Source organism: Lagenorhynchus albirostris, chromosome 8 (assembly GCF_949774975.1).
Source record: "Lagenorhynchus albirostris chromosome 8, mLagAlb1.1, whole genome shotgun sequence".
In the NCBI taxonomy this organism is placed as follows: domain Eukaryota; kingdom Metazoa; phylum Chordata; class Mammalia; order Artiodactyla; family Delphinidae; genus Lagenorhynchus; species Lagenorhynchus albirostris.
Genome location: NC_083102.1, coordinates 51,751,233 through 51,766,507, shown reverse-complemented (window position 1 = coordinate 51,766,507; position 15,275 = coordinate 51,751,233). Strand labels below are relative to the sequence as shown.

The window sequence follows — 15,275 nt, the reverse complement described above, 5'->3', positions numbered from 1 at the left end:
GCCATAATCCAAACCCCCACTCAGCCCCTTACTAGCTGTGGGACCCTAGAAAAAACAAACTAGCTGAGCTTCTGTTTCTTCATCTATAAAATGGGAATGATAATATTGACCTCACAGAGCTGTTGCAAAGATTAAAAAGAGTTTAAAAATTAGAATGTACTATGGCCATAGTCAGGGCTCACTAAATAGGGGAGGAAGCATCTCCACGTCAGATATTCAAAGTGTGCCCTATCTTTAGAAGGAGAACATGAATGAGTCTAGCATAGCCAAAGATAAATGCACTCTGCATAATCATTGCTCCACTAATGAGGCCAAAGCCTGAGTACTCTGCCTTTCTTGCCAAGACAAGACATGGATGCAACTCTCCAATCAAATCTATAAATAGATGGACCCATAAACACACATGGGAAGGAAGACCAATTTCACAAATAGCACATCATCATAATAAATGTTAATCTACAATAGTTCTTTCTTAAAATGCTGGGGCAAAAAGAGATGAGGAAACAACAAACGGGAAAATAATTAAGGGTTCATCTCTATGTTTACAAACTCAGTATTTCACCAAGAATGAATTTTATATATTCTATGTATGCAGACCCATTTTTGCTTTAACATTATTTCTCCTGGAATACCTTACTTTGAGTCTTATAATTTTAAAGAGTTTTCCTTCATCATGTTCAAGCTGTATCTTTCCAAACTCATCCACTATAAACATGAGGTAGGTTTGCATTTTATTCTCTCTCTTGATGTTACTTGACTTTCTAAAACTGTTACGAGCAGTCACAGGCTGATGATATTCCACATATAATTAGCTCTAAAGCATTAAAATGAATTACTAAAGTCTTTTTTTTTTAAATCACTATAAGAAGATCATACCAGATGGAAGATCATCCAAGGGAAATTCAAACAGTCTGGATTTGTAAACCGAATGAAAACGGAAATCCTCCTGAAACAACACAAACAAGAGAGATGAGGCAGGGACAACCAGATATCTCCAAGCTCAGGCAATCATAGCTGGAGGAGCTTAGACCTTAAAAGAACCGTCGCTTGACTACGCATTCTCTTGGGTTTGGAAAGGCGAAGAGCCATTGCACAACCCCTCCAGCTCACTCCTGTATTCTCCCAGCATCAGAGTGACAGCCCATTAAAAGCAAAACACCTTCACAGACAGAGAAGCCAAAGCCTGCAGTAATCAAAAAGAAATGAATGGACCTATTCCCCCAAGGAGAAGCAAGACGCCTGGGGAAATGGGTGAATGTTTTTTACAACTGGTTCCTTTCCACGGAGCCCTGCCCCCTTTTAGAGCCCGATAGCTTTGTTAGGCACACTGCAGAGCTCACAGTCTCCCTGTACCGGGGAGCCGGATGACTGGAACAAGCAGAACGCCCAAAGCAGACCCTGCCTCAACATTCAAGTGTCACATAAACTTCTGCGAAAAACCAACAGATAAAAAGCCATGTTTCATCTAAGAAAACTTAATGAACATTCAAATAACTTCATCTGGCTTCCTTCAATTACCAAAGAAAGAATGTCATGAAGAGTCAAGTTTCATGATATTACTTTTTAAAAAAATCACGCTGTCGGGCTTCCCTGGTGGCGCAGTGGTTAGGAATCCGCCTGCCAATGCAGGGGACGCGGGTTCGAGCCCTGGTCCGGGAAGATCCCACATGCCGCGGAGCAACTAAGCCCGTGCGCCACAACTATTGAGCCTGCACTCTAGAGCCCGCAAGCCACAATTACTGAGCCCGTGCGCCTAGAGCCTGTGCTCTGCAACAAGAGAAGCCACCACAATGAGAAGCCCGCGCACCACAATGAAGAGTAGCCCCTGCTCACTGCAACTAGAGAAAGCCCACACACAGCAACAAAGACCCAACACAGCCAAAAATAAATAACTAAATGTATTTAAAAAAAAAATCACACTGTCAAGCAAAGTGACAGGACAACTCTCAGTGGGTACCCAGAAAATAACACACAAAACAGATAGTTTCCCACACAAGACTGTTTATGAGTGGCAAAACAATGTGTGTTTCTTGAAATTATTTGCCTCTCTAAGTGTCTGATCAGTGTTCCATGATACATGGAAGAATATCTGTGTGTACAGAGCTAGGATGGAAGTGCATTATGTTTCTCTATAGTCAGTAATAGTAACCCTTTTCTAATTTGTGAAAAATTAACGTTTCAACTAAAGTGAGAGAGAGAATTGAGAAAACCCAGATTTCTCTAAACTTCATCACCACGGGGCCTTAAAGAAAATGGGCAATAGAGAAAAATCTGGAATCTAGAAAAGAAAAAGTTTGGAAAATCACATTATCTATGGATTCGATCTGTTATGAACTGACTATGTGTCTCCCAAAATTCATGTTTAAGCCCTACACTCCTAATGTGATTATATTGGGAGACAGGCCCTGTTGAGGATGTGATAAAGGTTAACAGAGGTCACAAGAGTGAGGTCCTAATCCGATAAGGCTTGTGCCCTTATAAGAAGAGGAAAAGACACCAGACCTCACACTCTCTCTCTGTCATGTGAGGACACAGTGAGAAGGTGGCTGTCTGCACCCCAGGGAGAGAGCCCTCAATGGACACTGACCCTGCTGGCGCCTTGATCTTGGACTTCCAGTCCCCAGAACTGTGCGAAAATAAATTTCTGTTGTTTAAGCCACCCAGTATTTTATAATGATAGCCTGAGCAGACTAAGACAGACCACAGCACATTATGGTGGAGATAGAAATGAAGGCTTCAGAACACCTCAGAAGGAAAGTATTTCCGACTGAATGGAAGAGTAACAGGCAGATTTTTTTTAAAAAGATCACTGTGATTTTGCCTTATTCACTATTTAATTTAAATGTATATGTGTACATATTACACGTATATATGTATACATATATTCCTGACCCTAAAATATGAAAATAAAGCAAAATAGAGAGAAAAAAGAGGGAAAAAAAGCTCCCAGCATCAACATTTACATTTGCTACAGCAAACAGAAGGAGCACTTACTTGGGAGGTGTCATTTCCTTCCGGCTCGATGAGATAGGTGTGGTTCCCATCATAGAACATCCCACTGCCAAGGACAAGAAAATACTTAGGCCTGGCAATTGACTCTTGCCTCAGAACAAGATCATTTTAAAGTCAGCAGCAGCCGGAGGACCAGTTTACTTCTCAATGCCCACTTCCCAGTCCCACCCATCACACGGGGTGCACACCACATAGCACACCCCACACACACACATACCACCCACAGCACACATCATACACACTCACACACACCACAGATCATACACACACTACCTATACCACACACACACACACACACACACACACACACACCACAAACCACACATCATACACACACACACACCACCCACATACCATACCACACACACACACCATTATACCGTACATTACACCCCACAGCCCCACACATATACACACCACATACCACAGACACTCACACACACACCACACAAGACACACACCTCACTCCACGTATCTCACACACACACATACATACACACACATCATATACATTTAATAAGACGACAAAAGCTGCAGGAAGAGCAGAATAGGGCGGGCACAAGGCAGCAGGATGCAGGGAACAGGGCGCAAATCTGAAGTTCAATTCTGGACCTCACTGGCTAGAGATGATTGTCAGCCAATTGGGAAATCCTCTGGAGGGCATCTTAAGCTACATATGGCCTCAGCTCCCACTCGGAGAGATCCGATAGCCGTCCCTTTTAGAGTAATGTGGTTTTTCTACTAAGATCAGGTCCCTTCGGATACTGAAGGAACTTGTGTTACCGCTCAGGTGTCTGAGGGGGGTGAAGCTGTGATCTTCTGCAGTCACGTTTCAGCGTTAGGTGGAAATGACTGCATTATACCCAAGCTGCTAACCATAGAATAGTATGTGTCTTTCATTGATCACTTAGTGAAATCGGCTGGTTTCCTGAGCTATAATTATAATGGCCTCCAGCTCCGTGTCTATCCAAATTTATTCACTCCTGCAGTAACATCTTCCACATGTCCTCTACTTTCATACACCATTAGAAATGCCCTTTTCACATCTGTAATGTTTTCAACCCAAAGTGCACTTTCTGAATTTGGATGACACTGCATTTGGAATTTAAAGATAAACAGATGCAGTTTGTAAGATATTACTGACAATATATGCCTAAGGAATCAGTGAGGGGAGCATTTTCAGAACAGTAGACACCAAATATGGCAGTGAACATTCTGCTGATAACAGGCCAGACCCAACCAGAAAGCTGTACGAAACCATCACCCTTTGCCAAAGTTCACATGGATACACTGATTAAGTAGCAAGCAGATTGTTTTGTTTAAATAGTATTGGGTACTATTTCCTCTTGAATTAGGTTAGTATCCAATGTAAAAATCAGTTATTTTTTATTGGATTTAAACATCATGATACATGGTATAAACAAAGCAGATTCTGACACCATCCATGAAGATTCTGGTTCCCTAAATGAATTATTATTATTTTTTTGTCCCCAGGGCATGTGGAACTTCCCGGACTAGGGATCGAACCTATGCCCCCTGCACTGGAAGTGTGGAGTCTTAACCACTGGACCACCAGGGAAGTCCTGGTTCCCTAAACGAAAATATGCCATTTTTGATTCTTTAACAATTAAAAAGCATGTGTGTTTCATTTACTTTGTTTGAGGATTGAAAGCTTTCTGTTATATTTATATAAATTCCAAATAGTATACTGAGTCCATCACAGAGTTTATAATTGATAAAATCCTATAGCTAGGACCAAGTCATTACCGGCCAATCGATTGAGCTAAAATTTTAAAAGGCTGCATCAAAACAAGATTTTGAAAGGAAATGTCATTCATACAAATTGCCACAAGAGGGCAATAAACTTACATTTGATTCCATTCTTTAATGTTCCCATAGTTAGAGGATTTTGTCAAAACATCAGACATACCAGGACCAAAATATTGCCCATCAGTCCTTCGAATTTGAAAAAAAAATGTGCTCCTGCAGGTTCTTTATGGAAAAGATATGAGTTTGATTATTTTACCCTTTATGTTCTTTAATGGAATTCAGTAAATCAAGAAAAATGAAAAATCTCAACATGTACTTGGTCATTTATAGAAGATGAGTCATGGATGAAATAATATATCTCATATCTAAGTCACTGCAATTGAGACAACATAAATTATTTAATATTTAGAAGTAGCTCCCCCAAATATTTCTGTCAGCAATGTTTGTTCAGAAGGTAAAATCAAGATGAAAAGTAATAATAAATAACAAAAAGGAACAAGAGTGAATTATTCAACATGCTCATAAAAGTCTAAGAACACCAAAATACACTTGTACACAGTCCTGACAGTGTCCCTACACATGGTGGGTTTTCTGTTTGTTTCTTCTTGTTTAGTCTTAAATGAAAAAGTTTCTAAAGGGAGAAATAAATTTTACTTAGTTAAAACAACAGAAGCAGGCTCTGAGTTCAACTCCTCAACTAGTTACTAACATCCTTAAAGTTCCCTTTCCATCCTTAGAACTGTGTAGGATTAGTAGCTGTTGGTCTGAGGGTCTCAGGTCTATTAGGGTCCTTAGAAGGCAGTAATACCTTCTCTCTTATTTTCACAATATTGTGTCCATTTGGAAAACTGGGGGGTGGGGGAGGGGAGGGGCAAGGAGGAATTGGAACATGTACACTGGGCAAGACACTTACACTGTGACTTTGGACTGAGATTTTAAGAGGAAGAGAGAGGAAGGAAAAAGCCTAGAACAGACATTTGTTGTCACAAAAGTCGGCAAGCCCAGTGTACTATTCCTGGCTGACAGCTGTGCTCATCTTGAGATCAGAGATGACAATTTTACTGCTGAAGGGGATATCGACGTTTCTTTTTCCAGATTAAGAATGCTGAGGCTCTCAGATATTAGGAACGGATTCCATGTTTGTAAAAATGTCTCCTTATTCAAAGAATTTATTTAAAATTAGTAAAATGGTCCTTTAGAAGAAAACAATAAGCAAATGGAGGTCTATCCTGTTCTCAGGCATGTGACCTCCTTTCTCTGGCTATTTATCTGATCCCTGTGCTCTCTCCTTCCTGCCTCTCACGTACCTACTGCCAGAACCTGACCAGAGGCACCACTTAGGCAGACTGGCTAGATTTCCCAGCCTTTCCCATTAGGTCTCTTTCCTCACTTTCTTTGGACCTGTCAGTCGAACCCCTCCTCCTGGAAGATTCTATCAAAGCCTGTTCCAGGGCCCACTCCGCCTTCTTCAGGTGACATCTCTCTGGAGCCCTCAGGGGACCTCATTCAGTGCCCACTCTCAGCTTGCGTTTTTCTCAGGTTTTTTCTCTCTCAAAGAAAACAAATATACCTACCACATTCCATAGCACGAAGCTGGGCTAGATTTAGCTTCCCCACTAGACTGGGAGCTCTTGCGGGCAGGGCTCACGTTCTAATCCCCTTAATATTCCAAGTGGCTGGCACACACCAGATGCTCAATAACTGTTTGTTAGATGAAAAATCCACGTCTCTAACTTGGTAACAGACAGGAAGTATTTTAAAGCTTCCAAACAAAACTTTCACAAAACTAAAGTGCTAGCTGGTTCTGGGCCCTAAAAAGTAACAAGGAGGTTGGATGATTTAGTCTAAGTAGAATGCTGAGGGCTGACACAGTATCTTTATAAGGGGTCACAAGACAAGTAAGAGACAGACAGCCACCTGGGTATCACCATCATAGACAGGATGGAGGAAGCTGATCTATTTCCACAGTAAACATCAGCAAACCTACTTTGATAGTGAAGGTTATGTAAAAGGAAGCAAGGCCCTGAGGAAGGATGAACTTCGTTCCATAGAGATTTCTGAGAACAAATGAACCCTCCCACGAGTTTGCTGTGAGTTAGATGGGATTCTGGCTGAATAAAGGGCTAAAACACATGAGCTCTTGAGGTCACCTGCAGCCCTTGTCTTTGTGCAAGGAGTCAGGAGTTTCTACCTCCTGAAATCTCTATTATTCCATACAAATGTAAAAATGAACATCAAGGAGTATGAGGGGTAGAACGGGTACCAAGGGGCTAAACACCCACGGAAACAGAGAACAAAGTTACCCAAACCACTCCTGTCTCCATCTGGATGAAACTAGAAAAATGTTTCAAATACCACTAAGGATGCATATTACAATCATAGAGCCCCTGGTTTCCGCATCTCTAATTTAACAATCTGCTTGGTTTATAAACCACAAAGGAGAAAAAGATTTGATCCACCACTGATTTAAAATTAGTTCTTGATATAAAATAGAGATTTTGACCACGGTGCATTAAAAATAAAGAAAATAAGTGATTGGGAAAAAAATGGATGATACAAAAAATTTGGGGACACTTACTGAAGTCCATGGCATGTTGACAATGCCACAAATGAGGCAGGGTTTCCTCGGATGTGGCCCTGGTAGTAACAGTGTTCTCCTCCCTGAAAGCAGAAATAGAGAACATAAGCCTTTGCCATCACAAAGAGACTCTGCCACAGCGTTTCACAGGTTTCTGCCCACACTGCACCTCCATGTGCAAAGCTCTGTACAATGTTTCACTATCCAGGCTAGTATTATCAAACCATTTCTAACAGAATTATTCATAAACACTCCCAGCGAGCTGACTGCAAATCAACAGACAGGGAAATAAAAGTTGACTTAACTTTCCTTTTATGTAGATGATGATAGACGGAACAAAGAAACAGACTCTGAAATACATATGTGGCCCCCAGCACCAGGAAAAGTTCAATCGGCGATTTCCCCAGTCCTGAGAAACTCAACCTTGAGTAGCAGCAAAATGGTGTGCTTTCCCATAAAGTGAAGTAAGATGAATATAAATCATCTGAGAGTCACTAAATTAAGTTGATGGAGAAAAATGCCTATTTTTACAGTTATCAAAACTTGACAAATTTACACTAGTCTTTTCTCCAACCAGGAATGGCTTTACTGGTAAGCAGTCTAGGGTAGGGTTTGAAATTGAGAAGTTTCTTCTAGAAGTGAGCCACATTAATGAAATTCCACTAAGAGACTCATTTGTTTGGATTAAATGTTCCTGGAAAAGGTAACAGGGTAGAGCCTCTGGCATCTCAAGGTGGTACCCCAGTCTTTAGATGCTTGCTACTCAGACTGTGGTCTAGAAAACAGCAGCGCTGGCATCACCAGAAGCATGTCAGAAATGCAGAATACCAGGGCCCACCCCCGACCTACTGGATCAGAATCAGCATTTTAACAAGGTACCTAGGTGATTCATAGCGCACATTTAAGTTTAAGAAGCACTGGTCTAAATGACCTTTCCCATTCCCCCACTAATCTCCCAATTCCTCAGAAGCTGAAAGCTTTTAATTCACCTGACTCACTGATATGTGAAAGAGCAATGTAGGAAGGACTGAAGGAATGGGTGGTTTAAAGGGGCAAATGTTACCTACTTCACAGTCTGGCTTAAGGACTAACCCCACGTAAAATACTCAGTGCTTGACAAGGGCAGGGGAGAGAACAGGAAGACATAATGATGGAACAAGGTTGAAGACACTTTCTTCACTGGGATTCCAAGGAAGGCAGCCTGGCCTGAGCCTGCTGCTCCTCATGAGATAATCCCACAGGACAGGGTGAAGCTCAGCTTTGCTGAGGGAGCAGAGAGCAGGCAAAATGGCTCGCAGCACAAGCCCTGACGCTCTGACACCTCCAAATTCCCAAGGGAGTCACTGAGAATCATGAACTGAGGACTGGGGTTGGATCGGATGGAGGATAAGATAGGGAGGTACTTCACACATAATTCTGACAGGCAGTGGAACCCAGAAGGCCATAGACTTAAGGGGAGAAACAAAGCCAGTTCCTGACTTCAGGGGTAGCGTTGGTTTGGATTTAACAGTGTGAGCTATTAGCTCTTTCACTTACTAGCCGTGTAATCTCAAGCAAATCACAGAGCCTCCCTATGTAATAATCTCATAGGGTTGTTCAGAGGATTAAAGAGCTAACATGCATAAAGGGATTAGAATAATGCATGGCACTTGGTACACACTCAGTAAATGTTTGCTACCATTATGATTACTGTGTGTCTCTTATTGCCCTACTCAGTTTACACACACAATCTCCTTAAATCCTCACATCGCTTCTACAAAGAAATATTGTCGTCTCTATTTCACATAGGAGGTCACAATCTCTGAGAGTCAAGGCTGTCCACCTGGGAAGTTGCCAAGTAGGGGTGCAGACTTTGTGTGAATGTGTGAATGCGAGGCCTGTGTCCTTCCCCCTACATTACTTATGAGTTGGACCTAGAACCTGTGAGTTATGCAATGCAAGCTTCCCCTAGGCTGTTTTTGTTTGTTTGTTTGTTTTTAATTTTTGGAGTAAAGCTGGGGGGTAAATTTAACAGGACTTAAAATTCCCTCTGTTGGATTGGTGAACTATCCAAAAGATTAGTGGAGGACAGGTTACTATGTTTCAAATGACCTTGATTTCCTGGACACATTTGATTGGACCAATCAAAACTCTAGCATTTGATTGGCCAGACCCAAAAAGCCAACAGTCAATGGGGTGACCTGGAAAGACAGAGCAGCATTTCTTTAAATTGGACACAGACTAATTGGACACAGACCCAATCAGATCTCTCTCAGAGGTCTAAAACTCACAGTGAAGAGTAGGTAGAAAGATAGTAGAAACAAAGAGAAGCAGAAACCAGGAAGATAATCACAAGAATTACGGTATCAGGTTAGGGAACAATGGAAGCTGACAAGTCATTGTATGTGGGGAAAATACATCAGAGGTAAAGGCATACAAGACATGTTTTATAAATTACTAAAGTTTTCTTTAAAATACCAACTTTGGGGGCTTCCCTGGTGGCGCAGTGGTTGAGAGTCCGCCTGCCGATGCAGGGGACGCGGGTTCGTGACCCGGTCTGGGAAGATCCCACATGCCGCGGAGCGGCTGGGCCAGTGAGCCATGGTCACTGAGCCTGTGCGTCCAGAGCCTGTGCTCCGCAACGGGAGAGGCCACAACAGTGAGGGGCCCGCGTGCCGCAAAAAAACCCCCAAAAAAACCCAACTTTGGAAACATGTTATCTTAAATCATAAAAAAGGACAAAGAATTCATGTTTTGAAACAATCCATTATATAGGGGCTAAATAGATGATTAGATAATAGAAAACAATCTTTCACTAATTTCTGATTCTGATAAATAGGAGTCAATCCAAAAACAGCATATGATCATGATCCATCTGCACAAAAGCCTAACACTGCAAATGAAGTGAAGAGCTCAATATGGTTGAATCATTATCAAATGTGTCCATGACACTTCAAGAGAAGCACAAACACCCGGGGGGGACATCTCCTCAATTTAGACTATTGTAATTCAAATCTTGAGGGTCTCAACTGGCATTATATGTAATTCTTCTAAATAATGGTGGAAATTAATTTTTGTGTTTTAAGTTTTTTTTCAGGAATTATTCACCATAAATCAATAATTATTTCAACTTAGAGCTAAAGTAGATTTTTTTTTCCTTTGACATGCCTGGAAATATTTCTTAGTCCAGAATAGAGGCCTTAATGTTAAAGGGCTTCTTTAATTTATATAAATCTATACTTAAATTATTAAAATAAATAGACAAAATAAATTTAATAGATTTTTGCTTTTAAATAAGTATTTTCACACATTATTTTTAAAATAATAAATGCTTATGGCAAAAATCCTAAGAATTCAGGTGGTACATGGTAAAGAGTGAAAATATCCCCTTCCTACACATTGTCCAGGCTGCAGTTGCTTCCTAAAAGGTAAGCATTTTTGACAGATTTTGTGTACCACATCAGGAGTTGTCTATGCATATTTAAGGAAATGTATATATACATAAATATGCATATATCCTTTTCAGTGCATAAATGAGTTTACACTACCCATACTGTTCTGCCACTTGAGTTTTTTCCTTAAGGTAACCTGAACATCAACCTCATTGTTTCAATTGTGGCAGAATATTCTACCACAGGGGTGAACCACAATTCATTTAAACAATCCTGTACAAATGGACATTGAGGTTATTGCAACAAACATTGTTTCATATATTTCTGTGCACTTCTGTCAGTATATATGTAGGATAGATTACCAGATGTGTAGGTCAAAGAATATGTGCATTTAAAATTTTAGTGAATAGTTTAAAAGACAAATATAATTGTATTTCTTTACACATATCTGTTTTAAAAGATGCATGGCATTTTAAAATAATAAAATGCATTTTATTTTTTTTGCGGTACGCAGGCCTCTCACTGTTGTGGCTTCTCCTGTTGCTTTTTTTTTTGCGGTACGCGGGCCTCTCACTGTTGTGGCCTCTCCCATTGCAGAGCACAGGCTCCGGACGCGCAGGCTCAGCAGCCATGGCTCACGGGCCCAGCCCCTCCGCGGCATGTGGGATCTTCCCGGACCGGGGCACGAACCCGCGTCCCCTGCATCAGCAGGCGGACTCTCAACCACTGCACCACCAGGGAAGCCCTAAATTGCATTTTATTAAAAATTACATATTTTAATAAAGACTACCATTTAAACCAACTTTCTCAAATCTTATCAATAATAAAGATTCTCCATATCTTCACATGACTTTCTTAAGGAACGAGATGCTTTATGGAAGTAGGTATTATAAAAAATAACCTAAGACAGATGTTGTAGGAAAAAAAAAAAGCCAGCACATCCCAACAGAGTTTAGCTCTTTATCCAACTGCCAGTCTTGGCTTTATTCCTTACTGTCTCTTGTTCCAGAAATAAATCCATTGTCCTTAAAGCTTTCTTCATACTCCTTGATTTAATAACACAGTCGTAACAGTACAGATGTTTATTTTTAGCTAATTAGATAGTTGTAGCTAAAAAAACTACCCACCTCTATAAAAATGAACTATATGATAATTCACATGTCATATTGGTTTATCTTCCCTGTGGAAAAAAAGCTTACTGAGATTTAATTCTAGGGGAGTCGAAATAATCATTTATTTGAAAAATTCAAACACAAACCACATTTTTATTAAGCATTCAAAAGAAAAGCAGAATTTATGACAAATATGCTGAGATGATAATGCAAAGGAAGTTACACAGCCTGGGTTATAAAACTATGAAAACCCAATAAAAGAAACTAATTAGAGCACAGCTGCAAGGCCATGGTCATTTGCTCTCCATCCAGACCCTCAAAGGAAACTACAACTTTATCAGCTCCAAGATGGACCAGGGCCACCTCTTCCAAAAAGCCTTCTCAGATTCCCTCCTCCTCATAAAATTAACCTTGCTAACCATTCTTTCTCTGAATTTTCATATTTTATCTCCTTCTACCTGCATTCTTGTTTCCGTCCCATGCCCCCACTAAACTATGGTCTCCTTTCAGGGAAGCACAGGTGCCTGATTTACATCCCCAAGTGTGCTGTTAGGGGGAGAGTCTCCCAGAATCTCAGCTTCCTCATCAATCAAATGGGGAAAATAACAACCCACACTGCCTCACAAAAGGATGCAGTGGAATCCATGAGATACAAAGTCAAGTCCACTGTAAACTGCTATATAATTAGGTGCAGTCAGGCAATATTTACTCAGTGAGGGATTCTATATGTCCCTCTAGCTATGATTCTCATACTTTATTTGTTAAGACTAACAAACTGTTAAATTCAGGGCATTAGCTAATTAATAATGCAGCTTACTGTGTCTCTCGCCCAGAGAGTCTGTTTAGGCAGCTCTGAGGTTAGACCCAAGAATCTGCATTTTAACAAATATCCCATGGTTTTCTTACTCTAAGAATACACTAGAGCAGTGGTCCTCAACCTTGGCTGCATATCAGAAACACCTTGGGGAGCTTTCAAAATCCCAATGCTCAGGCTGTACTCCAACCCAATTAAATCATACTCTCTGGAGACGGGACGCAGGCCTCAGCATCTTTTTAAGTGCTCCAGATGATTCAATGAAGCTACAGTGTCTGAGAGTCCCTGCCCTAAAGAAATATTGCTCAACAGCAGGGGTTCTCAAAACTGACTATCAGAATCACTGTGACTCCCAGAATCACCCACTGGTTCCCAGGCATTCCCTCAGACCTACTGGATCCAAATCTCCAAGGAGAGAGGGCTCTAGGCTTTTGAGGGTTGCAGAAAGTTCCCCAGCTGATTTTGATGATCATATTTGGAATTATTAACCTAAAAATATGCAACCCAATACCAAACCATCCCCAGGTAGAGGATCCCAGAAAGACTGAGATCTTTCAGAGAATGAAAGTGTCTGCCACATCCTGGGCATTCTGCTTGGTGATGAATGTACTATTTCATGATGACTGATGAAGTGAATAGTAATTTTTCCATTTCACAAGTGAGAAAATGTAGATTTAAAGTGAGCCTTCACACCCAGGTATGCCTGATACAGAGTCAATTCTCTTTACGTTGGTGGTTCTCAAAGAGTGGTGTCCAGCCCCAAAGCATCAGCTTATTAGAAATGTAAATTCTTAAGTCTCTCCCCAGACATACTCCATCAGAGGCTCTGGAAGCTCTCCAGTGACTTCCAGGCACTCAAAATTTAAGAACAACTGCTTTTCGCTACATCTGCCTCTGCATTTTAAAGCTCCTCATTTGCTGAGCTCCCTGAAATCCTACACCAGTTCCTGAGCAAAGTCTAACTGAAGCATAAAAGATATAAACAGCCATAGCTCTTCTCCACTTCTCTTTTTCTCCCAAAGCCAGCTGGTTTTATCAGAAACAGAATTGAGGGCAAAAGGTGAAATAAGAATACGTGAGGGACTTTCCTGGTGGCGCAGTGGATAAGACTCTGCACTCCCAATGCAGGGGGCCCAGGTTCGATCCCTGGTCAGGGAACTAGATCTCATATGCATGCCACATCTAAGAAGCCCACCTGCTGCAACTAAGACCTGGTGCAACCAAATAAATAAATAAAAATATTTTAAAAAGATTATGTGAGAATTTTACCATGTACAGAGCCAGGAAGAGCAGAGCTATTCTTTGTAGGTGCTGGTAAGAGGGTACCATACAGGATGCTTTGCCAGGACTCAAGGGACTAGAGCAGTCAACATCCCATTAGCCTGGAACTAAGGGGTCTCCCAGGATGCAGGTCATTCAGTGCTCCATCCATGAAAGTCACAGGCAAATCAGCGTGAGTTTGGTCACCCCAAAAGGGACAGGGTTACTGCAGACACTTCCAGACCCAAACACCAGCCTGTAACCCTTGTGTTCCTGCTCTGCTCCCTGAGTCATAGCTCTCTACCCCTCTGTGGGCACCAGTGCCAGGACTGGCTTCTGCCCTGCAGATTGGGGTTCATGCCAGTCATCCTCTTCCATACGTGAGACCCTTGCTCACTCTAGAAGTTCGCCACCCTGGGTGCACATTAGTGTCATGTTACTGCCACGAGGGAAGTTTTTTTTAAAAAAGATCAAGGCTTATTCCGTGCCATTTATATCAGGACCTCTAGGGGTGGAACCCGAACATTATTTTAAACTGCCCAGATGATTCCAACATGCTGCCTTAGGTTGAGAAGCTATGCTCTAGGCAATTTCCCCTTTGCAGGAACTGAAGACCTGTCCCTGAACTCTTCTGCACCCAGGCACGTGCACTGGCCAGACTTCTGTTTGTGGCTGCATGGCTGGAATCTGTTCTGCCGGGCATTTGTCTACAATAGCCTCTTCCCAATTTCCTCCTGATTGGCATTGACATGACGCGCCTCTCCCTCCCAATAGTGAGAAATGACATTTTAAAGTCAAGAATATTCCGAGTCTCCCTAGGGTCATCTGCATCAAGGAAATTCCTAGAAAAGCTAAATCTTATTTTGGAGAGGATCCAGCAACCTACCCTGATTAAAATGTATAACCTGGCATTATATAGAATCAGATGGGATTCATAAAAGGGACATATTTTAAACATTTGTTCAGTTACAGAATGTAAGCTTATCTGATTCTACAGGCTTTCCAAGGAAAATAGACAGAAAAGCAATCTCATCTTATTTTACAGTAAATTAAATTAAATAAAGCTATCACATGGTCGATGATCCATGGATCTACACTATGCATGTCAAAGTCTTTACCAGTTCATGCCAAAATAAGAAAAATAAGGGCAATTCAGTCAGTTTTTCATAAAGCTAAATGCATTTAATTTTCATATAACTGTCCTTTGTTTTGAGATTTATTCTTGCCTTTTTTTATTAAAATTATCCATTTTTAATTTTTAATAGGCTTTTTTATTTTGATTCACAGAAAAGTTGCAAAGATGGTACAGAGAGTTCTAGTATATCTATCACTCAGTTTCTCCCACTGTTAACATCTTA

General features: G+C 41.1%; 1 protein-coding gene across 16 annotated transcripts in view; it reads right to left on the bottom strand.

Annotated features, from left to right (window-relative positions):
• The window catches only part of ADAM22 (ADAM metallopeptidase domain 22), a 240,513-nt gene that overhangs the window by 74,167 nt on the left and 151,071 nt on the right, over nt 1–15,275 (bottom strand). For all 16 annotated transcript variants that reach the window (XM_060156988.1, XM_060156996.1, XM_060156999.1 and 13 more), the window contains 3 exons: nt 7,361–7,443; nt 2,995–3,058; nt 877–946 (listed from right to left, as the gene is read on the bottom strand). In XM_060156988.1, the coding sequence (XP_060012971.1) occupies nt 877–946; nt 2,995–3,058; nt 7,361–7,443 (217 nt within the window). The remainder of the gene's footprint in view (nt 1–876; nt 947–2,994; nt 3,059–7,360; nt 7,444–15,275) is intronic.